We start from the raw sequence: 24255 nt of genomic DNA, 5'->3' as shown, positions 1-24255 counted from the left end.
AGACAGGAGGACTCCACGTGAGCGTAAGACACGAGAGGGGCCAGAAGCAGCTGGAGGGCCACGCCGTCACTCAGGACAAGCGGACGCCGGCCTCGGAGACCTTGAGACCCTAGAAACCGACCTGCGAGCAGCAGAGGGCTCAGGGAGGGGCCAGGACCACAGAAGGCGCTGTTCTCCGCTCGGCTCACTAGAGGCGGGTCCTACAGAAACCGTGTCACGTTCCAGTTACTCAGGACTCGGCCAGCGCTGAGCAGCAGGAACCGGCCCGGGGCCTGGACGGCTGGTGGCCGCAGGAAGTCCGGGTGGAGTGGCCACCGCCCTGGCCCCGCGCAGAGCCCGGTCCCGTGGCCCGAGTGTGCAGTGTGCGAGGGGGGCCGGAGCCCCTGCCTGGAAGGAGGTGGGGGGGGTCACAGTCCTCAGGCCCCTCCGGAGGCAGCTCAGCAGAAGCAGGAGAAGGAGACCGTCTAGTTTTCCTTCCTAAGTAAACCACACCGCTCTCCTCAGGCTGGGGGCGGCACAGCTGGGGACAGACCGTGTCGCGGTGCTCGGCTGGCATCTGGGGCGGCTGTTCGGGGCTGGGCGGGGAGGCGGGGACTGGAGTGTCCAGCACAGTCCCTGGAAGGGAGGCCGGACCGCTCAGGTGATGAGAGGAGGTGACCTCCATTCTGCCCAAGGCCGCAGCAGCAGGGGCGCCCGGCCGGCGAGGAGAAGGGCTGCTGTCTTGCTCAGAGAGAGGCTCAGAGGCAGGTGGGCAGCCTCGGCCCCGTGGCCCCAGCTGGGAGCTGCCAGGTGACGGGCCCAGCGGGCCGCCCCGTCGCGGCACCGTGCTCTCTGGGTGCGGGCGGGTCCCGTGCATGCGCAGGGGGAGCGAGGTGCTGCCGGGGCCTTGGGGGCAGGGCTGTGCGTCACTTGCAATGGTCCAAGTGACCGTCAGGAGTCCTTGCTGGGTCGGCGGCCAGGGACGCCTCCTCGCTGTGCCAGAGACCATAGCCAAAGTAGATGAAGAAGCCTGCGGGCCGAGGGCAGAGACCGGGTGTGAGTGGGCACCGCCGGGTCCCGGGAAGCAGTCCCCGCGGCAGCCTCCGCAGGTGACGGCCCCAGGCAGGGCCCCGTGGAGGAGGGCGCGACGCATCGTGCAGGGCCGCCTCTACGCTCAGCAAAGGCGCGTCCTTCTGGGCAGCCTCAGGCCGGGGGAGCGGCTGGCTTCAGGGCCCCGGGGGCGGGGGTGCGCGCTGGTTCCACAGCCTCATCCGCTGCCCACCGCGGGGTGGCTTTTTTTTTACCAGGACAGACCCTGTAGGAGTCACGCCGTCCCCGCCACGGTGGACTTCCAAGGGCGCTAGGGCTCCCCAGGCTCTTCGTGCCGTCTGTACAGCCCTCGTTCTCCCTACCTGAGTGACTTAGACATTCAGGTAGCCTGGGACTGCGTGCAACCCGTGAATTTAGTCATTCCGGTGAGTGTCAGGGGCCACAGAGGTCCGTGCTCCTAACTGTCCTCCCACCCCGGGGCCACCTGTGCCAGTGACACAGGAGAGCAGGCCTTGAAGGAAGGACCCAGCCACCAAAAGCCCTGGGACCCAGGAGCGTGTCGGGAATGCTCGGAAGTGGGCGTCCTCCACCTCTGCCACCTCCACTCCCACAGTCACTGGGGTTGGGAGGTTTGGCCGCAACACAGCCTGGAGGTCACTGCTCTTGTCAGTGGCCCCGACCGGTCAAGGCCAGTCTCCCGGGCATCGGCCCCCGGCCTCTGACACTACACAAGGAACCCGGGTCCATCTCTGCAGCGCCTGCTGTCAGAGGCCCAGAGAGGGGCCACGGTCGGTGCTAAATGGGGCCAGTACCCAAAGGGTGACCCCCCTGCTTCCCACAGGCCCAGCCAGTCCCCGCAGCCCAGTGTTTGGGATGGACAGCAGACTCACGGGCTCATTCTGAGAATGTCAAGCTCTGGCCCGAGATAACTAGTTCAGACAAAGGCTTTCAAGTTATCTAAAAGGGAAGGGAGGACCCACAGCCTACCAGGAGTTCCTCACTGTCAAGAGAGGAAACCGCTGACTACACGTGTTTTGAAATCTGAAACGGGGGCGGCTGGAGGGCACAAGCCATCAGCCAGTGGCAGGGAGGACGAATGAGCAGCTCAGCATAGGCTGGCGGGGCTGGGGGCCTCCAAGAGTCACTGGGACATCACGTGCTGGTCACCTCGAAACCCACAAGTCACGTACCTATCAGCATCCACACTGCAAACCGGACCCACGTGCCTCGGTCCAGCTGCATCATGAGATAGACGTTCACGAAGATGCTCAGGACTGGGAGGACCGGCAAGAAGGGCACCTGCGGAGACAGGAGGCGGAGCGTCAGGTCTGACGCGACGGAGAGGGCGAGACAGACGGCGTCTGCTCCACTCATTTAGCGAAACTACCCAAGAAAGGAGCGCACCCGAGGCTGATACAGACGGCCAGGTCTACGTGGCGAGGGGCTGAGTGCCAGTCCCCAGTCCCGTACCCACACCCCGTCTCCCAGCACACACTCCTATCCCCCCAGCACCCCACAAATATACCCCCGCAGGCAAATCCTAGTAGGTGGGAGTTTGTTCTACGCTACTAATCGCCAAAGTGAGCTGTCGTCTGTCTAACTTCCCCTCTTACTCTTCCCCTGAAGGGGCCGGAAGTGGGGCTTCTGCTTTATTTCTAAGGCTGAACTACCTTATTACGTGTAGAATCTAAAAATGCAGAAGCCCTGGTCATCCCCAAGGCTTGGTGATGACATGCGATCCACCAGGGCCAACGTTTATTTATGAGAAGCCCAGAGGACGCAGGGCGCTACCCCACCTGAGAGCCAGGGCCCGGCCTCTCTCAGCAGGCGCCGTCTGTGCCCGGGAGCCCCAGGCTCACATCCCTCGAGGCCGGCCAGCGAGCACCTCCCTCCGCCCACCCAGGCCTCGCAGAGCCCAGGCAGGCAGGGCGGCCTCCCGGCAGGAGCGCCAGGCTCACGGCCTCCCGGGGGGTTCCCTCCAGCCCGGTCAGGCCGAGCTGCTCACCTTGAACGAGAGCTTGGTCTTGCTCTCGGGCTGCCGCCAGATGATGGCTGTGACCACACAGCAGAGGAAGGCGGAGCCCACAAGCACGAAGACTGCCCACAGCTCCCCATTTACCAGGGCCCCGTTGCCAAGCACAGCCACCATGCAGAAGGTGATGACCAGCAGGGCTAAGAGGGAGAGAGAGAAATGCACTTCAGTCATTTCCCAAGTTCCCACACACAGATATCCTCAGTTCTCCCCAGAACCCATGGAGAGGGAGGCTCCATTTCTGCAGGCACCCACCCCAGTTAGGACAGAATAACTGACGTCACGGTCCAGGGCAAGTGCGGCTCTTGCCCACCCCCGTGGATAAGCAAGACCCCGAACACCGCACAGGGGAGGGCAGGCTCTTACCTATGAGGCTGGTTGAGATGTTCACAATTAGCCCAGAGAATTTGGAAGGCTCTGTATTTTGCGGTGAGAGTACGGTTTTCAGAGAAAATGTCTCTGCTTCTGGTAAAAAGCCTGTCTGGGAATCGCTGGTGCTCCCCAGCTCATTCTGGTAGACGGGGTCGAGCTCGTCACTAGTCCTGGCCATCTGGTATACCATGTTAGGCTGCTCCGGTTGGTACCTGTGAAGCGGCAGTTTGCTTGACCGTCGTAATGTGCTTTAATTAACAAGCAAAAGGACACACACCAACTCAAGTTCTTAGTAAGCCTTCAGAGGTAAGCTGCCCAGGACACAGGGCCTAAAACGGGAAGAGGGTGATCAGAATGATACATTTTCCCGCAAACAGAAAGAGAGGAGGAGACCCAGGCCTCACCTTCTGCTCCCACCTCTCTGGGCAACACCCTCCCTCGGTGTCTCTGTTATGAGGCAACTTGACCTCCACCATGAACCAGCCCAGAGGAAGGTCCCGAGAGTGTCTCTTGCTCTGAAAAGTAGCACTGGCCCTTGGATGCTTAAGATACTAGGCCACTTCCAACAAAACTATGGCTGTAAGGGGGCTAACAGCACAGACAGAAATAGAAAGCAATTACGTTAGGACCCTATCTGGTGCAGAGAGCCAGAGAACTGTGTCTGCAGTCTGATGAATTCGAGAAACGCTGTTTGCAAGACTTAACTGGATCAATTTATTTTAAAACTCCAAGTGCCTTGGAATAAATAACTCTGTAGAGCTGGGTGAAGGACCATGATTTTCAAGACACAAGCCACCCGCAAGTGAAACACTCATTTTAAATGAGGCTCCGTATCTTCCCAGCCAAGATGATCAAAGATCGGATCCTTCCCACCGGCTTTGCAAAACGGAGCGCTCTACGAATTATTCTGCATATAATCTAAGAGCCAATATAAGATATTTAACCACTTTTTTCACTGACTCACTCATACAATACCATTCGGTCTGTTAAGACAGTGGGGTGGAACTCAGAGAGATTTTAGCACTGAGCTCCTGGGAAGGAAGAAGGGGTGGGAAACTAGCCAACTAGCTCTAGCTGACTCTGCAGAGCCACTACTGAGGCTCAAGCCAGGTAATTAGCTGTGGAGCACGTTAGGGATGGAATCAGTGCCCTGAGAAAGTGGGGGGGCTCTCCCCAGGTGACACACTGAGCACCTGCACGGGCATCTGTTCTCATCATGTGCCCTTACCTGGGGTCGTTCCTGCCAGTGAGAAAGCAGAGCCCTGTCTCCCAGAGCAAAGGGAAACTGGAGCAGGGGTGTGCTTGAAAGGAGGGGCACCGAGGCAGCGGAGGACCCCAGGACACCAAGCCTCAGCCCAGAACTGCTTTATTAGGGCCCTCCACGGGGCTGGCCCGGTCCAGACAGGACTCCAAGCCAGAACCGGGAGAGTCTTCCTGAACATTGTTGGCTACTCCGGGGCCTGTAACGGCACTCACTCCTCTGGGGCCGGTGCACTGCTGCCACGGAAGCATCACACTGACCCACGTTTCACAGGTCTTGGATTCTCCCAATTCCCACCAGGGCCTGACCCCAGTCCTCTCTGTCCCAGAACCTGGACCAAATTGAAATCGTTACCCTAAGCCTTCAAAAATTCTGATCCAAGGATCCAGGCCCAACAGTCGGGTTGATAACCTGTCTCTACCCTCCCAACATCTAGCCAGGAAAATCAGGGCCCATGAGAGAGACAGGTGGGGCCACCCCGGACTCTTCAGGGATATTCTCTGTAACCAGGCTTTCAACCACCAGATGCCACCCTCTCCCAGGCGGGTCCCAAAGGAGCTGTCCGCAGCCTAAAGTTTACAGTGTATAAATCACTGACACAAACTATTAAAAAGAAGGCTGGCAGGGTGCCTGTCCTGGAACCCAGAAAGCCGTACCTACCGTAAGACCAACACACAGGCAGCCACCAAAGAGTAGGCCAGGAGAGTGCCAATGGACATGAGATCCACCAAGTCCTTCAGGTCGAAGAGGAAGGCCATCACACCTGGGGAGGAAACGAACGTCAGGACCGAGCATGGCCCTCCACAGCCAGCCAGAACCACAACCCACCTGCGACCCAGGCTGTGTGAGGCGTGCTGCTTCTACTTTCCCCCTCGCTCTCCCCGGCCCTTTCCGTGGAAAAACACTGTGACTTTGCTTAAAGGGGAGGAGAAAAGCTCAGGATTAACCATGTACGCAGCTCTCAACAGACAGTAGTAACAATTAACATTTATATGGAGAGCACTTCCATCAACAGGATCCCTTCTGACCCTCATGGCAATTTTGCCAGCCATCCCTACACTACAAATGGAGAAAGTGAAGTTCAGACATGTTGAGAGACTTACCTAAGGTCACACAGCTATTAAGTGGAAGAGTCAGGCTCTAAGCTAGCTTCTTATGGCTCTGAGTCCAATGTGTCTTCCCCTACACCATACAGACGCACAGACAGACATGTATATCTATCCATCCCCCCATCCACCACCCACCCATCCACCACCCATCCACCATCCATCCATCCATCATCTACCCACCCATCATCCATCCATCAACTATCCACCCATCATCCACCCCTCCATCATCCAGCCATATACCATCCACCCATGACCCATCCACCCATCCATCCATCATCCATCCATCCATCATACATCATCTACCCATGCACAATCCATCCATCCATCCATCCTCCACCCATACACCACCCATCCACCCATCATCCACCCATCCATCCATCCATCCACCCATCCACCCATCCATCCATTCATCATCCATCCATCCATCATCCATCCATCCATCATCCACCCATACACCACCCATCCATCATCCATCCATCCATCCATCCATCCATCATCTACCCATCATCCATCCATCCATCCATCATCCATCCATCCATCCATCATCCATCTGTCATCCACCCATTCATCCCTCATCCCTCATCCAATGGCACTCGTGAGCATGCCAGTCACTGGGTGCTAGGTATGTGCCATTGAACAAGGCAGACCAGACAGCCGCTGGCCTCCCCAAGCATTCACCGGAGACTCGCATCAGCAGGCAACAGTGGTGAGGAGGTGGCTGGGGGCAAGTCCACTGCCCTCAACAGAGGATTCTAACCCAGAAGATGGGCGTGGAAAGCAGTGTTATTCCCAGACAATACAGTCCCTTCACCATGACCCCACTTCAAGCAAAACAAAACATGCATGCTTCTTTGAAAATCTTTTGTAGATTTTTATGAGAATATGCATGTCTATTTATGTGGGTATATGTGTCAAGTTTCCCATTTAAAAAATAACTTGGCTGGATCTACTTTGGGATATTTTCAAATCACATGCAATCAACACAAGTTGAAACATAAACACTAAGCCGTAACTTTTCCACAAATATTTCTCAAGCCCACACAGACCACTGCAACTAAAACAAATTCAAATTGAGGCTAAAAAACAGAATTAAAGAGCAGTGAGGCCCTTCTGGATAATTAGAAGAGGATCCCCCTGTGTGTGCTACAAATGCCTACGCTCCCACTCAGAGGAACTCGAGCCAAACTTCTTCCACGTGAGGTGATTTTAGAAAACTAAATACTTATTTACCACCCCTGCCAAACAAAAAGAAAAAGCAAACCCCTGGTTTGGCTATGTGAGTACTCTACAGTCACTTTAAACATTATAGTTTGATGTCCCTTAATCAGCACAGGAAAGAAACTAAGGCCAGTCTTCAATACAATCAAATTACAAGTAAATACTGAAAAAACACTATTTCCAATTCCTTAATCCCTTAAAACATACTGGTCACATTTTGACACACGGTGCCCCTTAATCTGCCCACTGCCATCACCCTCAAGAATGCAGACTCACACAACAAACGTGTAAAATAAGAAAAACTGGCTTTCCTTCATTATATAATGTTAATCCAGAAAACTATACGCACACGTTGCTAAGGGCGTAAATGCTACTAACAGCAATTCACTCTTTAAGATGGTCACACGCCTCACTCACGGCTATTTGACAAGTTCCTGTGATACAACTGTGACTGGTACCATGTGTCATCATTCACCAAGAAGACCCACTGCTCTACTCATGGGCTGGAAGGAACCAGCCATTCTGGCCCCAAAACAAACCAGGAACCAAGAGGCGAGCTCTGCGCTCACCGGGCGACAGCAGCCTCACTTCACCTCTCTGAGCCTCCGCTTCTCATCTGTGTGCACCTGCCTCCTGGGCTATGCAACGCAATTCAAGGAGGAAACATAAAAAAAAAGCACAGTCTCCTTGCGGGGCTGCCATGGCTTTCACGGCACACACAGAGCTCCAAGGGTTCTCTAGCCCCCGGCTCTCAGCTCTCGGAACTGTCCTCTTGGCGAGGGACCCAATATGCGGTCATGTCGGCCTCCTCTGGACCTGCCATTGTTTACAAACTCAGGGCGAATGGCTTCACCAGCCACACCCTCAACGTCCCCTGGGGAACAGGTGACACGTGTTATAAAGCATCGATCATAAGGGCTTCTCACTTCCCAGAGAATTCACAAGCTAAGACACACGGATGGTGAATTTCCAGTACCAACAAAAAGTCACTTGGTTTGTACCGTGTAAAATGTCATCCCACCAAGGTCTGCTCAGGGACATTCAGAAGAGGGGAAGGACACCGGGCTTTGAAGGAACAGCGTGTATTCTAAGCTCTGTCCAATGAAACGGTAACAATTAAAAAATTCAAATTGTTTGAGAATTCCATCACATCCTCTGTAAAACTGGCTTCTGCCTTTTGTCAAAAAGGCACTTAGTTACCTTGAAATAAACCAGGTACAAGAGTAAAAACCCAAAGTTGAAAAAGACCAGTTACAGTGTCTCTCAGACCAGCACAATTCAAGATGTTTCCCTAGGGAATAATGACTCCACTGCTGAAATATTGGCATGGGAAATCCCGGTTCTTACCAGCAATGGCACCTGAGGTTAACGTGGCGATTATTGGTGTTTTGGTCCTGTCGTTGATCTGGGCCAAAAATTTAAACAGCAGCCCATCTTCAGCCATGGCGTAGATAACTCGAGGCATGGGAAACATGGACCCTAAAAGGCTAGATGAGAGGAAAAGCAAAATGCATCCATAAAATATCTCATGGGAATAAAGGCACCGTAACGCACCATGCGTGTTTACCACCGAGGAGAGGCAGCTGTCTCCAAACTGTGAAGCCCGCACCTAAAAGACAGGGACTCAACGCACCAACCCCCGGAAAAGCACTTACTGCAAAGTCTAACAGGACTGGGAGATGTGTAACGTAAACTAGCGTGGCAGCTCGACATAGTTTTATGGAAGAAAAATTTTGTATTTATTCCCGTGATCATTTCTAGCTGAATCAAAGAGAAAATAAAAGCATCGCTGCATTCATGAGGGATTTCTCTGTGGTCAGTCCGTTTTTAGCAAATGCTTCCTGTGTGTCCAGGCCAGCAGAAAACATCAGAGCAAAGTGTTGCTCGTTAAAAGGCACGTGCTCCCCTTTGCAAGGCAGCCTCTGCTTTATGGCCAAACTAAGGGCCAAAAGCGTTCACAGAGGCGGCCTGGTCCCGTGGCCACAGATGGGGACAGAGAACCAGGACCTTGCTGAGTAGACAGTGCTAAAATGTGGGCTTCAGGTTCTTCGAGATGAAACGTCAGTAACACAAACAGCCCTTGGGGTGACCGACAGCAGCACGAGGGGAGAAACCACACAATCAGAGCTGGGGTTTGGCTCTATTTCAAGGGACGAGAGGAATATTCACAGCAGACCCGCCTTCCCGAGAGTTTCCACTCCCTCACCTGGTGGAAAGGGCACAGAGGGAGCCGATGGCCACTGCGTACTTGGCGCCCTCCCAGCCCACGTGCTTGAAGGCGTCTGGCAGGGGGCTGTCCTTGTCCAGGCAGAAGTAGGGCATCATGAGTGTGAGGGCGGCCGACACCCCGAAGTAGGCGACGAAGCAGATCAGGAGGGACGCGACGATGCCCACGGGGATGGCCTTCTGGGGGTTCTTGACCTCCTCCCCTGCGAGGAGCAAGGGGTCAGCCGGGGGGCTCGGGACCACCCCATGGCACGCGGCCCTGTGGGGACCAGGGTCTTCCCCCAGCACCACAGACCACGACACCCACAAGCCCAGGGACAGTGTTCTCGGCCTTTACACTGATGGTCGGCAAGGAACACGTGGGAGGCCCGGGAGCCCGGCCTGTTCGGTCACCAGGACGACGGTGTTTTTAGCGGCCCTGTTTCTCCCGGAGGGCGCACAGGTCTGCAATCAGCCGCAGCTATGCCGTCCTCCCGGCCCGCAGGGGACTGGCGGTCTCGTTCAGGGTGCCGCTTCCCGTCAGGCCTGCCACTCGGGGAGCGGTGGAGCGGAAGATTAGCAGGAAGGTGCGCACGCACACGGTGCTCGGGAGGGAGAGCGGCAACGGGCACACACGCGCACCCAGGGAAGGAAGCAGCGACCTGGCCGGGCGGGCCCGGGTGGGCCGAGGGTGGCGGGCATACCTGTGGTGGCGATGCAGTCGAAGCCCACGAACGCGTAGAAGCAGGTGGCTGCCCCCGACAGGACACCGGAGAACCCGAAGGGCATGAACCCCCCGACACCAGGTCTCCCCTCCTCCGTGTCACTGGAAGAGAGAGCCACAGTCAAGAGGCCAGCGCCCGCTCCGTGGTCCCCAACAGGAGCCATCCCAGCTGTCCCCGCTGCGGCCGGGCCCCCCACCCGTGGTGAACAGTCCTGGGACAGCTGTCACAGCCACCACACTCCTGGGCGACGGGCCTCCCTGCTTTTCACGGCCAGGGCTGCAAGGGGCCACCAAGCCCTTTCCAGACGCCCCGGCTAAATACTGATTTGTGTGGGGCAGGGACCGCAAGGCAGGGTGCCCGTCAGGAAGGGGAGGAACCGGCGACCGCAGCCTCTCCTCTCCTGACCCCCAGAGCATGGCTCAGCTGCCCGCCAGGCGCGGCGGTCCCCGCCCGCCCGGGGCCAAAATGCAAAGTCTTGCACGTTTACCAGCGGCTCATGTCTGAAAACAAGCATTTCCAGAGATGCCGCGGTTAGAAAGGGTGAACTGTTTCGGTGGAGAAAAGCCGCCCCTGCCTCCCGTGCGCCAGGTGAACGGCGCGGGTGCCCGTGCGGGTGGGGCGGGTCTTCCGGATCTCAGTGCACTGCCCTCACGCTCTGTCCCCTCGTGGGAGAGCTGGGCCATGCCTGTGCCCACAGCCCAGATGCAACCAGGCGCGCGAAGACGGCGTCCTCAAGGCTGACGGGACAGCCGGGCGGATGATCTGGTCCCTGAAAGCCAGCGTGTGGTCTCGCCGGCCAGCCCCACCCCCCCCGCCCCGACTGTTCATTCCAGGACCCGAGACATCATTTTAAAGCCACCGCACTGTTAGGAAGGTCTCTTCATCAGAGCAGTTTAACCTTTAGCCACAATTAAAACAAAATGAAAACTCCCCACTCTCCATCCTAGGACCCTAAAATTTACCCAAAAATCTGACAAAAGAGATCAGAAAGGCCCGTTGCGACGTTTGGCTTTTGTTTCCTGGATAAGATGAGCCTGTCGGTAAGGGTGCACCTAGAGGCCTGGGGAGCTGGCCAGGCACCTGCCTCCAGCCCTGGGTGTCCTGAGCCCCAGATACGGAAGGGAGATGGGGCCACGGTCTCTCAGGGCCGACGCAACACAAGCTGAGTGCGAGTGAGAGAGATTATCATAATCGCATTCTGATCCTTCAGTAATTCTGAAAACCTCTGAAAACAGCCTGTGAGAAAAGTTCCACATATTACTTCTTTGTTCTAGGGTATCAAATAGGAAGGCATTTCAGAAGAAAGTGGCTCCCACCACGGTGCTGCAGAGAAGATCTTTTCTGAAAGCAAAACTCAGAGCTTGATCATGAGGGAAACATGAGGGAAAAGGGATTCCTGAGTGAGTCTGACAATGAGCCCCAACCACGCACAATTCTGGAATTAGAACGAGGACGCTGCTTCCCCGACACCTTCCTCAGTCACACAGTGTGCGTCAAGTACAAGGAAAGAAAACTTAACCCAGACTTCAAACAAATCAAACACCCGCAGCTACCTGACTGCCAAAGAAACAACTAAATAATAACAAAACATTCTAAGTTCAAATTACACTAAAAAAAAAGACTCGTATTGTCACGGCCGACGGCATCACCAGCCTCGTGACCGTCGCGCACCCAGAGACAGCAACACTCACTTGTTCAGGCAGAGGTGGCCAGATGTGTTCTGGAAATCCTCCTCCGTGAGCTGCCAGTTTTTAATGGATCCTTTCACAAATCCCGACACCATGATGAAGCCCAGGACCAGAACGTTGATACACGTGAATATCTTGTTGACCATGGCTGACTCCTTCACGCCCAGGGTTAGAAGTCCTGTAAAAGCGCGTCAACAGAAACTCTCTCTCAGTGTGAACCTCGTACCAGGCACGTCCTTCTGGGATGGGGACGGGGACGGGGACAAGAGGGTGACTTAGAAAGAATCCAAGCAGCGTCAGACCTCCGAGGAGGAAATGGGGCTCAATTAATTCTCATTCTAGAGGCAGGGATCAAAATAACCAGGGTCTGAGGGGGTGCTGAACAAAGCCATCAAGGCTGGCCTTCCAGATCCCCTCTGGACTCGAGACGCCAGGCCAGGGGCACCGGCAGAGGCAGCGACATGTCAGCCAACGGCCCCCCGAGAGCAAGGCCCTCCCTCCCCCAGGAGGAAGAGAGCCCTCCCTCTTCCTGAACCTCCATCCCCCAGAGCCACCCTCGGGGGCAGGATTTCATTTCCTCCAAGAGACACTTTGCTCGGATTCTCGGGAGGGTGAGAGTTTCCCAGAAGAGGAGTCATGCACTCACTGCTAGGGGGCGCCAGCAGTGACAGCCACCTGGGCTGTGGGACCCCTGCCACGTACGGGTCCTCCTGGGACTCAGCGCATGGAGAACAACGTATAAAAGCTAGACTAGTGCCAGCTTGTAAACTCCGGATAAAGAAGACACCGAATGATAAAAAACCCACGGGAGCCACACGGCACCACTGCCGCAGGGCACGCTTCTGTAGTGAACTCTCGGCTGGGCAAGAAAAGAGGCAGGGAAGGTGCCTGGTGACACGTGACCACTGACCTGATTGGAAACTACTGCCCTGCCGTGTAGGTCTCTCATACGTTTTAAAACAAAAGACGCTCTACGTAATAGACTGAATTCTGAAAAACAGGCATTAGGACAGAATTGAGCAATTCATCACAGGGAACGCTTCTCCACTGTGTTTGTTCTTCAGCGTCCCTCCCTCTCGTGTTTATGAAAATCTCACTCGTGCAGACTTAATTTCTGATACACGTTCCTGCCAGCTGGACCAGAAATACTGCTGAGACTGGCCTGTGCGGAATGATTTCAATTATGTGGTGTGTAAAATACGGCACGTTGTTTTTAAAACCCATCCAAGATTTTCTAACCTCAAAGGAGAATTTATCTGCATTTCAGCTTAATGTTTATATAAACAAAACTCCCATCCTAGTGGCTGAGACTCGGATAAGTGTCACTAAGAAGCTGCCATCAGCTGTGTTCAAGCCATGTCTGCGATTTTAAAATTCCATACCAGCAACTTCGTGGTGAAGCTTATTTATTTTAAAGGGTGTTTTGCCGGCCGTTGGGTGTAAACCACCCGAGCCTCCGCCAACACTGAGGCCCTCATTCCTCCACATCGCCCTGGCTGAGAAACGCCAACTTTCCTTTTCCAAGTAGTCATCCGCTGACTGCAAAGAATTTGTATTTCTGTATCAAAAAGCCTGCAGCGTTAACAAAATCTTATTCCACAGTTACGCAAACACCTGAGATTCTCTTTTAATTAAATGACACGTAACTCGACCGATTCAAGAGGTCAATCCTACGTGAATCTCTAAGCAGCCATTTTGACAAAAAAGATGTCTGTATCAGTCACAAAAAGGAGAAGAAAATGGGGGGATGGGAGAAAGAGAAAAGGAAGAAAGCAACTTATTGGGAGCCTGTCCTACACCTTGGACCCCTCGCTCCAACCCAGTGCCTTCCGGTGTGTGGCTTTACCTGTTAAGATGAGAATTATGATCACGGCAAATATGTCCGGGTTTTCGGCCAGCACCCCGGGCGCGTTCAGGGCCATGTGCGTCCGCGAGAACTCCCCGATGGGTTTGCCAATCAGCTCGTCAAACGTTGCGCTCCAGGCTCTGGCTACGCTCGAAGTACCTGCCACGAAACACACCGTCAGACGAAACTGAAGGGAAACAGTTAACGGAGCACCTGTCACCAAGCTCGGCACCGGCGGCACCCACGTAGGGATCGCAGCCGGCGCACGGGGGTCCAGCGGCAGCCGCCGGACCCCGGGATGTGCTGACTCGGAAGTGAGGGTCAGTTAGTGTTTGCAGAGACGTGAGAAGTGGAGCCTGGCAAGAAACCCGTTTTCCATCACTATCAATACGACGTGTATAGCATGCGTTTCGAACGTACATGTAACTCAATTACAATAAAAGTCTAACAAACTAATGTTACCCTGAGCACAGAGAGGCACTCTGACAGTACTGAGTTCTACTTATTTGATCTCATCCGACAAGAACTCCTGAGCGCGAACCGTTCAGGTGACTTCACGACCCACTCCTGGGCTGCAGTGAGCAGGGGCCATGCTCCTCAGGAAGCGCCTCCCCTAAGACCCCAGCAGCAGAGCTGACAGGCCTGCCTCCCGCTGCGGGGGACTAAGGACGGCGGCTCGGGGCTGGCTCCACGTCAGCAGCAAAGTCCCTGCTCACCGCTGCCTCTGCTGCTCCGGGCCCGGGCGGGCACCACCTGACGTGGGCCGTGGCCCCGAGGGTCTGCCCGATGCGCTGGATGCGGCGTCCAGCACCCCAAAGGCCAAGAGCAGCTGACTGCTCTCTCTGTCTCTTAAGAATCTGAATAACGGCACTGCTTTTCCAGCCATGCTTCTCGGGAAATGTCGCTAAAGTTCCAATATCCACAAAAAGTTTCTTTATCTTCAAAGGGGGCCCTGCTGGTGACCGTGGTCTGGATCGTCCACAGAACTTGGCCAGAGTGACCTGCAGGACTCCATTTCACCGTCTGGTCTCATGCTAAGTGTTCTTCCAACAACTCAGAAAGGAAACCACATTTCTTCATCCCGCCTATGATGAGTTCGGTCCTTCAAGGCCACAACCCAGTGAAGAAACAGGTCACTACCTCTCCTGCCCCGGAGGCCAGCTCGCTGCCAACAGGGCTGCCCAGCTTTTCCTGCCAGCCTACCCCTCCCCACCCTTGAATCGTGGCTTTTAAAAGAAACACATTTGATAGAAAAGCTGCCCTTGCTCAGGAGGTGAGGCCGAGAGCCGCCTGCAGTAGCACGGGGGTGCGTCTCACACGACAATACCACTCCGGCCAAGACCCCGTCGTCACCTGCTGGTCCAGAAGCTGCAGGCACTTCACGTTCACCATTCTGTTTCATTCGCAGGTAAATCCTCTGGAAACATAACGGCCCCTTTAAAATAGCTGCATTCCCACCGAGAGGCTGCAGCTTGTAAGGACGTGTATGGTTGCAAGTTTTGGTGCTGCACTGAGAAAAACGTGATTAGGAATTTTATTTCCCAACCCAGAAGAGTAAGCTCTCGGCAGGTGCTGGAAAGAAAGGGAGGGTGTCGCCCAGGGAGCCTGGTGGAGCCCAGGCGGAGGCCCAGCACCACACACGGCTTCCCAGAGGACGGGCGTGGGAGCCAGCGGGGCCCACGGGGTTCAACTCATCCCACGCCCCGGTTTTCTGATATTACTTCAAAGAGCTAAAGCAGAACTGGAACAGTTAGTGGCCATTTGTATTATTTCTGTTTGCGAACCGGCCACTCGTATCCTTCAATTATTCTGACATTCACACGTTTGTTTCTTTTAAGTGGATGTATTCAGCTTCGGCTGTAATCAAAATACAAGTAACATAAAGAGAGTAACGCTGAAACCTATCGAACAGAAAAGACTATGTTTCTGGTGTTTTCGTTTGTTGGTTGGTTGTTTCTAACGCTGACGCCAAGTCCAGAGTCGGCAAGGACGTGAGGAAAAGGGGCCCTTGGCCGTCAGGAGGATCGCAGGCAACACGGGCCTTGAAGATACGCAGGCCCACTGACCCAGACATTCTGCTTCTTAGACCATTTTAAAGGAAAAAGCACAGCTTTTTCTTTCTTATGCCAAAGTCATTAAGTAATTTACTATTTATAACAACACAGCTGGAAACAATCTAAATACCCCACAAAGGCACCCAATCAATTATCTGTATATAAATCTATATAATGGTACATCATCAAGAGTATTACTGTGGGGCTTCCCTGGTGGCACAGTGGTTAAGAATCCACCTGTCAAGGCAGGGGACACGGGTTCGAGCCCTGGTCCGGGACGATCCCACATGCCGCGGAGCAACTAAGCCTGTGCGCCACAACTACCGAGCCTGTGCTCTAGAACCCGCGAGCCACAACTACTGAGCCCGCGAGCCACAACTACTGAGCCCGCGTGACACAACTACTGAAGCCTGCGCACAGCAGTGAAGACCCAACACAGCCAAAAATAAAATAAACTTACAGAAAGAAAAAAAAAGAATATTACTATGGAAAAATAACTAATGCTATGAAAAATGTACACTATATATTGTTTTACAAGTACAGAGACATGCTAGACAGAAAAATATACATTCAGGTTCACAGAAATATTAACCGTGTTACATCCCTAAACTCTGTGAACGGAGGTCACCCTGCTCCCCCACGGGGTCTAACGTTGAGCGGGATGCCGGGCACAGAGGAGGTACCTGATAAACGTTCGCTGAAAGGATGAATGATAAGAGAATTGATTTCTCCAGGTTGTCAGAGTGGGTGATTTCTACTTTCTTCTTTGCGCTCTCCTACATTTCCTAAATTTTTCTGTATCAGTGATGTATTTACTCAAGTAATCAGAAAAAAAATACTGAAAGAGACTACGTCCTTTTTAACTAGATACAAACACCCTACTGATTCTGTGTCTGTCGTGCTAACAGGACTGGCCTCCTTGTTGGCCTGGCTTGTCCCCACTAAGGTCATCCCATGTACTTGATCATTAAAAAGCAAGGGCAGTGATGCCCGAGGGTGGCCTCCGCCTTGCGTTAGAGGAAAAGGCAAACTGTGTAGCAGTTCAGCGAGGCGCAGGTGCCGGGGAGGCGCCAGACTCTGTGTGTCTAGGGAGCCAAGCGGGGCGCGGCCCATGGCTGGGGTGGGAACAACCGAGGCGGCAGGGGGCGGGCTCCGGGCCTCCCGGACCTACCGATGATGTAGGAGAGGATGAGGTTCCAGCCGGTGATGAAAGCCCAGAGCTCACCCACGGTGACGTAGCTGTAGAGGTAGGCCGAGCCTGTCTTGGGGACCCGAGCACCAAACTCGCCGTAGCAGAGGCCGGCCAGCACGGAAGCCAGCGCGGCCACCAGGAAGGAGATGACGATGGCGGGCCCCGCGTTCTCCCGGGCCACGGCCCCGGCCAGCACGTAGACGCCGGCCCCCAGCGTGCTGCCCACCCCCAGCGCCACCAGGTCGAACGTGTTGAGGCAGCGGGACAGCCGGCTCTCCTCCCAGCTGCAGTCCACCACCTTCCGCCGTAGCATCTGCTGACCGACGCCCACCAGCACCTTGCACCCCATCCTGCGGCTCAAACCTGCCGAGAGAAAGAACAAAGTGTGTGCTTCAGCATCGCCCCGCTCTCACCATTAACCCCCTTCATCGCAGCACGGACGGCGAGGCGCTCCCGTGTCGTCATCTACAGCTAAGGCCTCGCACGTCACGATTCCACGACCCGCGGTCACAACACCCTCCCACGGCTTCCCAGTCTCAGGCTTAACCAGCGGGAGAAACACCCGGAGGCCCACGCGCCGGCCGACTGGACTCTGGTCTCTGAGCCTCCACACTGATTTCAGTTCTTAACCAAGAGCCTTCTACGGGCAGAAAGAGCACGAGAGGTACACATTAAGGATGTCGTTCCTGCCCTCAATAATCGTGCGATTTGCCAGGAAAAGCAAGACGCCATTCCAAGTGGGCTGCTGGGGAAAGAAAACCAAACCACATTTTAATTTAATTATTAGGACCCAGAGGCCTTGAATAGCAATGACAATGCCTTTTAGAGACCTTCCTGGGATCATCTGAGACGGCAGGGGTCAAGCCGTCTCCACTTTAACACAGAGTTAGGTCCAGAGCAGAAAAGCATTGAATCACTAACAAGTTAGGGCTCCTTGTAACTGTCACTACTCGGGAAAGCACTTCTCTGGACCAAAATGCTGGCCCGAAGTGCTGTGTGATGCACTCCTGATCACATGCCAAGAGGGGGCCCCCGGGCACATACGGCTCCCGGCCTCCGACTTTCACACGGGACACACCCAGTGGGGGTCCCAGGATGCCACCCACACCGTGAACAGCATCCTAGGCCAGCATCCCAGGACGGTGATTTAAACGCTGACAGACACGGCCCCGGCCAGGTGGCCAAGGTCGACATCAACAGTGACAAGTAGTTGACCATATGATGTGATAAGAAGGGCCTTAACCTCTGACAGCCTCCTCCCCAAACCCATAAGCCCAGGCTAATCCTGAGAAAAAGATCAGACAGATCACAGGCGAGGAACTCTCTTCGAAACACCTGACCAATCGTCAGGAGTCATCAAAAACAAGGAAGGTCGGAGAACCGTCTCGAGCAGGGGGAGCCCAAGGAGACAGGATGCCACACGTCACGTGGGAGGGGATGGGATCCCGGAACAGAAGGAGGATGGCAGGGAAAACTAAGGCGGTCTGAATAAAGTGTGGACTTCCGCTGTATCAATATCGGCTCGTTAATCATAACTAAAATACCACAGTAGTGTAAGATGTTAACCAGAGAGAAAAGTGGGTGCGGGGCACGTGGGCGCACTCTGTACTAGCTTCACGGCTTTCCTATAAATCTATAAACGTGTGCTAAGATAGTTTTCAGACAACAGCATGTGCAGAGATAAGCTATCACCATGACTTTAGCTACTAAAATTTCATCTTTATGATCCACTGGTATTTACTGACCTACCTTTGCTGTAAGCAAGTCACTGGAAAGCAAAACGGTCTAAATGGAGACAGCAGGTCCAGCCAAGTCCACACCCAACCACCTGGCGCCCTGGACCGCCCGCCCACACCCTTGTGGCCCCGCCCCCTCCCAGCCTCAGGCCAGGCCCCCGTGGGTCTGTCACTGGCCAGCTCCCGGTCACAGGGGGACCAGTGGATGGTCCTCTCTGCCAGGCCAAGAGGAGAGAGAGTTTCTCAAGACTCAGTTTTTAGCTAGAGTGGGCAATAAACTCATCCGATCCGACCTCCTTCTCGTAAAGACGAGGGAAAACAGCTCAGACACCCAGTGTCATTATCACCGTCAGTGAGGTGGGGAGGAAGTGGGAGGAAATGAGGGAAGAAGACCTTGTTAGTGGAACAGCAGTGGAGCAGGAAAATCACAGACACAGGGGCTGATAAGAGCTGAGAGGGCAGGGACAGACCAGGAGACACGCAAAGGAGCAATGGCGCCCGGGGTGTTTCCGGCCACACACTGGCCAGCTGCCGATGCTCGGTCAGGCAGTGAGGACCTGGCGGGGGCTCCGGCGCTGTCCGGGGAGCCCAGGGTGCGAGTCCTCCAGGGCCTGCCTTTCTCTTTCTTCCTCCCAGGATTTACCTGGATTCATTCAGGTCAGGCTGTGAACCACAGCAAAGCCTTTAATAAACCACTGCTTGGATAACAAGTCAAAAGGGCAGACACACCATTTCAGCACAACCCTTAGCAGAGGAATGTGTGAAGATGCAGCACATAACTTCTCAGCATCGTTTTGGGGAGGGAGGGGAGTATTTTAAGCAGCCAGGAACCTTCAAGGGAAGCGGGGTGTGAAAGCTCCCGATCACTGGCGTTGTTTCTAACTTGGCTGGTAAATGGGACTGACATTTAGAGAGAGCGCTGACCTGCTCGCGTCCTCTCCTAGATGTAGCTGTAGGTTCGTAACAGACGGATTCTCTCCCCTAAACCAAGTGCAAAGCAAAGACAATGCAGTTAAATAGCGTTTTTTTCCCTCAGCTTCACAGAGGAAAGTAACCCCAGGGCCCAGGAGGCACCTGCCTTCCTCTGAACGACCAGACACACGGTGCCCTGGGCTCTTTGCAAGGGCTGAGTCCACAGCGCACACGCCTTTCCAGATGTGCTGCCATCTGGAGCAGAAGCAAGAGCGGCTGGAGTGACCCGACGGGGGCGCCTGGCGAGGGGCACACTGGAGCCTGGGGACACTCTCCCGAGAGCCCGGTGACCTCTCGGGAAATGACCCTTTAGGCCGGAATGACCCCCCTGGGCGCGCAGCTGCAGTGTGCGTACCACGTGCCCCTGGGTGGCATCACCGGCACAGGCGGACACCCTCTCCAAGAACCCACTCACTAACCCTGGGGGCCGCACACCATCTTCAAAATAAAGGGGGCGGGGCATCAAATTCTGTAAACTTAGATACAGATTTTAGACACAGGTTTTCAACCGTATGTGAAAGGGACTTCTTGGTTGAGACCACAAACCGAGACTCCAGGGAGGCAGTGGACTTCTAAGCAGGGACACAGCGCCCCCGTTTCTCACCAAGGGTCCTGGGCTGTTCCTCCCTCACAGGAGCCGGAGGGAAGTGCTCCGGGTGCCAGTGGACGGGAGCACAGGAGGGCCCGTTAGTTTCACCTTGGTTACTTCCTCGGTGCTCCCTGCTGTCTGGGGAAAGGGCAAACCCAACTCCTCTGGAAGCCACTGGGACAGAAACGCAGCTGCTGAGGCCCAGCGCCGAGAAGGAGGAAAATGCAAGGGCGCTGTCTGTTTCTACTTTCCAGGGCGGGAGAAAATGAGATGCTCGCTAACCTTGTTCAGGTTTATTTTAAAGCAACGTCCTTTCTGTCTCCTTGGGAGTCGTGCAAAAACCGTTCTCCGGGTGGCATCGCCTGGCGGCATTTCGTACACATTACGGCGCGACTCACATTCACGCCTGGACTCCTAAGGTGGGCACTCAGCCAGCAGTGAGACCAAATGAAACTTCCGTGTAAAACCCATCTAACCACGTCAACACCGGCAACGTCAGGGTCATGCGGACTTCCTGCTGCCGGGATTTACGCAGACAGTCACCAAATACTTTGAAAGGATTACCTGGAAATTACGTTACCCTCTCACGTGGGGAGGAATTTGCGCAACAGTCGACACCTACACTTTGAGTTTTTGACAGAAATCCTGTCATAGCAAGAGCCTCAGATGTGTCTTACTCCCGATTCATTTATTATTAACGAGCACTTAACCTTATGTGTTATCCTCTCAGAAAAGCAAAGAAAATCTGCCCCTTTCCCACAGAATTTCTAACTCCAAGTTTTACTCTGGTAATCACGGTATAACAATAGGAGCAAAGTGACCAGTGGGTCCAGACGGCAGAGATAAAGATGCTGTTTTCAAGGCGTCTGACAAAGGTGGGCAAGTGGGAACTGGATGATTTTTTTTTTTTTTACTCTCAAACAAACGTCATGACAGTCCCGTCACCGAAAAAGTCCGCTTAATGGCTCATGGGAGGGAGGGGAAGAGGTCAGACGTAGGCGGCGGTAGACACTAAGCTCGTAAATCCTTTGGGGAAAGTCTCAATATTGACATTTTATTGCCCATACTTGTGCTTTTCCTTTAAGCGATCTTTACAACGGTCCCAGACATGGGAGCCACCTAGAGTAAAATCTGCCCTTCCTGTGGGAGAAGGATGCACCGTGGTCCACACGTGTCCCGGGCTAGAGAAAGTAGGTCCTTGCTAGGGCGCTCACCTGTGGGACACACAGACCAGGGGGCCGACGAGCCAGCAAACTCACTTCGGCTCTCCTACGGCCACGTGGGGGACTCCCCCCAGGAGCCCCCAAGGCTCTAGAGCGCATGCAGGTTCCACAAGGAAGGGAGCAGAGGGCCCACGATAGGGCCCTCTCAGCCAGATGTGGTCCAAGGGGGTCCAAAAAAAGAGCGTTTCGGGACGTGGGCCATCGTGGGGACGGAGACTCATGGCAAGGAACAAAATCTGAGTTGAAGGAAGTTCTTCTCCAAGCCGGATTCACATCCCCCAGATGTCAGGAGGACCAGGTGCAAGAGCTTAAAGTTAAAAAAAAAACTGTGGCGTGGAGGGGACCGGCTGATGCTGATGGAGACCCAGCGTGTGGGCACGCGGAAGGAGGGAAGGAAACAACAGAAGGGAACCCAAAGCACGGGGGCGGGGAGGGGACAACACAGCGGGGAAGGTCTGCGGTTGGTGACAGGGGCCGGCTCACACCCCACGTCCTCAATGGGCAGCAGGAGCCTGTCTGCCTCCAGGACCCGGAGTCTCTCTTAAGGTCCCTCAAGATCTACACTTGTCTGACCCCAGGCAGCACGGCCACGCTGAGGATAAAACTGAATTCCTCCAAAACTCGCACATCTCACAGCTGTTAAGATGCCCTGTGCTGACACGGCCAGGTTTAGGGAAAAGCATAAAGCCGGTCCCAACCCAGGAAGCAGAGCGTCAGGGCCGGGCCGAGGGGCGATGGGGCTCCTGAAGAGGCGTGTGGGACCAGGCTTAACGGTCCGTCTCAAAGACCACCACCTCCACGGGGAAGAAAAGGTCCGCTCCACGCAGCGAGGATGGAGGCCTAAAGCCCGCTTGGGCCTGTCTCTGCTTCCAGTGAAGACACTTTGTGCTTGGCTGAAATCCACAACCAATAGGTAATGTGGTCTCCACCGGCATGGGGGGCACAAGGCCCACCATCCCCGGCCTTACCAGAAAGCCAACCCCCAGGACCCCTGCCCCCGGGCTGACCCTTCCTACCGATTCAATAGAACTAACCGCAGGACGCGCCAGAGGCCTCTGAGGTCCCGTAAACTACGGCAGGTACGTTCTGCATCTCAGTCCTAACTCCCAGCCACCAGGCCCAGGAGGGCGGCCCTGGGGTCCAGCTCAGGCACGCACCCACCCCGCAGAGCAGCTTCCAGGGGCAGATTCCAATGCAGGGATGCCACAGGGAACTGGAACCGCTGACCACGGGCACAGCGCCCCCTGTGGGCCAGGCACCAAGCCACTGAGGGGCAGGGAACCCCGTGGAGCTCGGGGGCTGAAGCGGTGCCATCACCCACGCTCACGCCTTGCAGAGGCCCAAGCAAACAATCCCAGGCTGAGAGCGAGGATGTGGCACCAGCTCGGGACCTAGAGCGAGACCGTCCAGGTGCAGATCTGCTACCAGACGGGGTGCAGACGGTGAAGCGTCTTCAGTAGTTCTAGTACCGTGGGAAAACGTCAAATTAAAAACTACATGATATGATCCCGATGGGGATTAAGTGGAGGTGGGGTGTAAATACCAAGATATTAACTGAGACTATCTTCCGGATCATGCATTGCAAAAAACAACAGTAACAACTAACATTTGGGGGCGCCAGCCAAAGGGAAGATCCTTTACATAAAGGATCTTATTTAATTCTCACATCACCATTTCCAGCAGGCAATACTTTGCATTCTGGAAATAGGGGGACCCAGGCAAGCTAGAACTCAGTCATTCCCAACCCTGGCCGCCCATCAGAGTCCCGTGGGGACAGTTTTTAAACTAACGATGCCGGCCCAGCGCAGATCAAGTGACTTCTGTGAAGTTCTCCCAGGTCACCTGGTGGAGGGCAGGCAAGCCAATCAAAGATGGAGTCGGGGCTCAGACCCACATCTTACTGCCTCCAGAGCTTTGAGCTGTCCTCTGAATTAGGATCTCCTGGGTGGAGAGGCCACAGCAGTGAGAGGCCCGCGCACCGAAAAAAAAAAGAAAGGAAGAAGGGGGGACAGATGGCATAGCTAATGGCCAGGGGGAGCAGCCCCCCATCGTGGGGCTGAGCACCCACACGTCCCACCTGCAGGGCCCCATCTAGTCACCCTCCGTCCCCCCCCAGCACGCAGGAGGCACCCAGCAGTGTTTACGGGACCGTGAACACGTAGAGTGCCCACAGCACACACTCAGTACTATCGCTGACTCAAATTCAGGAAACTAACAGGACACGGGCTTTCTGTCCTTCATCTTAGGTCATACACTCGGCGTGACCATCAACGACTAACGAGGGTCTGTCCATCAAAGGAGATCTTATTAGGTGGATATTTAAAGGTTTGATTCACCAAGGAGTTCGGTTCTGTTTCTCTAAATGAATACACAGGCAAGAAGATGCTAGTTGGGTTAAAATCTAAGCCAAGCGACATAGTCTGGTCTATGAAGCCTTGAAATAGTTCCGGACGGTCCCTCCCATCATAGGGGGTGTCCCCTCCCCAGCCCACCCCGCTCCACTGTGGGGACAGCTGGAGTCCCTGTCCCCTCTGCCCAGGGCTTTCGTGAGGCTCAGGTTCCTTGTGTTCAACTAGTCCGCGTGGCTGGGGCCTCAGTTTCCACATCTGAAAGATGGGGTGGCCCTACGGTCCTGCCCGTGCAGGAGCTCATGAGGACTAAATGAGGTAACCGATAAGCACCCTGGGAAGAAAATCCCTCTAATGCCGAGCCAGCACCGCTGCTTCCTTTTTCAGTCTCAGCACCTACCCGTCGCCTCTGCCTCACAGAAGCAGGGGGCACACGCTCCCCGGAAGCTCTGCGTTCCCGTCACAAGGCAGTCATGAACTGACACCTTGCCAGACACTGTGAATGCTGCCTACTTAACCACACAACCTTTCCAACATTGTTTACCCAAATTCAAGAATGACAAGAGCCGAGCAGCCAGCGGAAGATCCAGTAAGTCCTTCTTCATGAAAACCAGATACAGTCTGGAAACGTTTCCTCCTAAAGCCAGCAGGATGTG

The 24255-nt window shown here is 54.7% G+C and overlaps 1 protein-coding gene across 1 annotated transcript in view; it reads right to left on the bottom strand.

Annotated features, from left to right (window-relative positions):
• Positions 1-873: 873 nt before the first annotated feature.
• Positions 874-24255, bottom strand: part of SLC7A1 (solute carrier family 7 member 1) — a 63755-nt gene continuing 40373 nt past the window's right edge. Inside the window, exons 3-13 of the mRNA XM_024755428.1 lie at positions 16711-17094; positions 13486-13644; positions 11643-11817; positions 9931-10052; positions 9228-9450; positions 8369-8508; positions 5355-5457; positions 3428-3645; positions 3035-3201; positions 2220-2328; positions 874-1009 (exon numbers count right to left, since the gene is read on the bottom strand). Coding sequence (XP_024611196.1) covers positions 906-1009; positions 2220-2328; positions 3035-3201; positions 3428-3645; positions 5355-5457; positions 8369-8508; positions 9228-9450; positions 9931-10052; positions 11643-11817; positions 13486-13644; positions 16711-17080 — 1890 coding nt within the window. The 5' untranslated portion in view covers positions 17081-17094 and the 3' untranslated portion in view covers positions 874-905. The remainder of the gene's footprint in view (positions 1010-2219; positions 2329-3034; positions 3202-3427; positions 3646-5354; positions 5458-8368; positions 8509-9227; positions 9451-9930; positions 10053-11642; positions 11818-13485; positions 13645-16710; positions 17095-24255) is intronic.

Source organism: Neophocaena asiaeorientalis, unplaced genomic scaffold (genome assembly GCF_003031525.2).
Source record: "Neophocaena asiaeorientalis asiaeorientalis breed wild unplaced genomic scaffold, Neophocaena_asiaeorientalis_V1.1 scaffold59, whole genome shotgun sequence".
NCBI classification, from domain to species: Eukaryota; Metazoa; Chordata; class Mammalia; order Artiodactyla; family Phocoenidae; genus Neophocaena; species Neophocaena asiaeorientalis.
The sequence above is the reverse complement of the archived record's forward strand: the minus strand, read 5'-3'. Positions and strand labels throughout refer to the sequence as shown.